At 42.0% G+C, this 1,856-nt stretch overlaps 1 protein-coding gene across 5 annotated transcripts in view; it reads right to left on the bottom strand.

Moving 5' to 3' along the window:
• fam161a (FAM161 centrosomal protein A) overlaps nt 1-1,856 on the bottom strand; it is a 19,194-nt gene that overhangs the window by 2,622 nt on the left and 14,716 nt on the right. For all 5 annotated transcript variants that reach the window (XM_032515266.1, XM_032515264.1, XM_032515265.1 and 2 more), the window contains 2 exons: nt 1,558-1,657; nt 1,193-1,332 (listed from right to left, as the gene is read on the bottom strand). In XM_032515266.1, the coding sequence (XP_032371157.1) occupies nt 1,193-1,332; nt 1,558-1,657 (240 nt within the window). The remainder of the gene's footprint in view (nt 1-1,192; nt 1,333-1,557; nt 1,658-1,856) is intronic.

Below are 1,856 nucleotides of genomic sequence, written 5' to 3'. Positions count from 1 at the left end.
CCCCCCCCCCCCCCCCCCCACTACCATCGGATTCACCACCACCATCAAGTTATTACCACTAACTTTACAATATTTTATAATGCGTGGTCAATAAATCACATTTATAAGAAATTGTACTTTATTTTTGAGTTTAGAAAAAGCTCAAGTTTTGAAAAACTGTTACGATTGAGTTAATCACAGACTGTCAAGTTTAGTCAGGATACTGTTTAGAAACCATTTCATTGCTTTTTCGAATGCTATGAAATTTTATTAAACACCCAAAAGTCAATGAAAACAGTGAACTGATCATTCATTTTACTCGTGAGGAGCATTTTAAGGAGCCATCCATGGTATTTTGAGGCCATTAGCTTGAAAGAAAACAATATTTCTGATGGAGCAACTTTGAAACTGGGTCAAATTTGACCTGCGGCCGACAGGAGCAACAAATTCTTTATTTTCTGTTTCTGAACAAATGAACATTTAACCCCCGAGGGGCTTGTTAATGATCAAATCACAGCTTTGCACATGAGCATACCACGTGGGGCGGCAACTATTGATTATCTTCACCGTCGATTAATCTGATTAGTTTCTCTATTACGCTCCGTATCTCCTGAAAATCACAAACACATTTGTTTGGCTTGTGTGTCAAACTCGAGGCCCGAGGGCCAAATCCGGCCCCTCGCAGGTTTTGATCTGGCACGCATTTCAATTTAGGTTCACCATAAATTTAGGCCCTAGACCTAGTTTTTGTCGCTTTTTCCAAAGTTTTTGGTGCTTTTTATTGGACATTTTTGGTGTTTTAAAATAAATAAATTTCAAAGCACTTTGCTTTAACGTTTTACTCAATGTTTTGCCACCTTTTCAGATGTTTTTGATGCTTTTTACGATATTTTTGTAACTTTCTGATATTTTTGGTCACTTTTTCGGACAATTTTGATGAATTTTTTTTGCCTTTTTCCAACTTTTTTGGCACTTTTTTCAATGTTTTTGTCGCTGGCTAACTTTTTCTGCTTTGTGAGGCCCAACATGTAAGGGAGAAGACTACAGTTTATGAGACATGCAATAATACAGTCAAAATATTTGACTTTTTCTCTTAAATAAAAGCATGTCAATAAGCACATGTCTGGCCCTTGATGTGATTCACACTGAGTTTGACAACCCTGACTTAAAGCATCAGACTGGCTGAGTGGAGGTGTCATTTCCACACATTCACCTCTGTTTGCTGTCAGTGGACGGGGAGGCTTTGCCTGCACAGCCTGATTTAACGGCCTTGCTGCTGATGAACTCTTCAGTCAGATCCCATCCGTGCAGGGCGTCTGTGTAGCGCTTCTCCGCTGCCTGTTTGGCATTCCTCTGTTACCAAAGAAAGTTCAGAGAGTCAGTAAACAAAGGAACAAATACTCTTGCAGTGTTGGATTTCATCAGTCTGGGACATTCTTGCATCCCAGCACTAATGGTAGTGAAAGGCTGTTGTATGCCATTAATGTTCCATTAAATTGACTCACTTCAGGTAGCTATTTCTGACCATTTCCTGTACATGTGTATAGGTGATGGCGGGCTTTTCAGGTAAGTGCTCACCTGTGCAACCTGCTCCAGGAGCAGCGGCCTCCCCTTCACTCTCTGCTTCATCTCTTTAATCTCCTGCTTGTACTCCTTCTTGCGCTGAAGCTCTTGTTTCCTGCGGAGAAAACAGAGTTAAGAATTGTCCCATTTCCTTCAACAGCTCATGCCGCGGCCGTGCTACGGTGCCTTCCATGGCCACAGGTAAGCTGGAATTTACAAGTTCCCAGTCGGAAATCTCAACTAGAATGCCCTCTGAAGTCGGATTCCCGACTCAGAAGGTCAGAGAACCTCTGGCTCACCCAGTGCGCCCCCCC

Source organism: Etheostoma spectabile, chromosome 5 (genome assembly GCF_008692095.1).
Source record: "Etheostoma spectabile isolate EspeVRDwgs_2016 chromosome 5, UIUC_Espe_1.0, whole genome shotgun sequence".
NCBI lineage: Eukaryota > Metazoa > Chordata > Actinopteri > Perciformes > Percidae > Etheostoma > Etheostoma spectabile.
The sequence above is the reverse complement of the archived record's forward strand: the minus strand, read 5'-3'. Positions and strand labels throughout refer to the sequence as shown.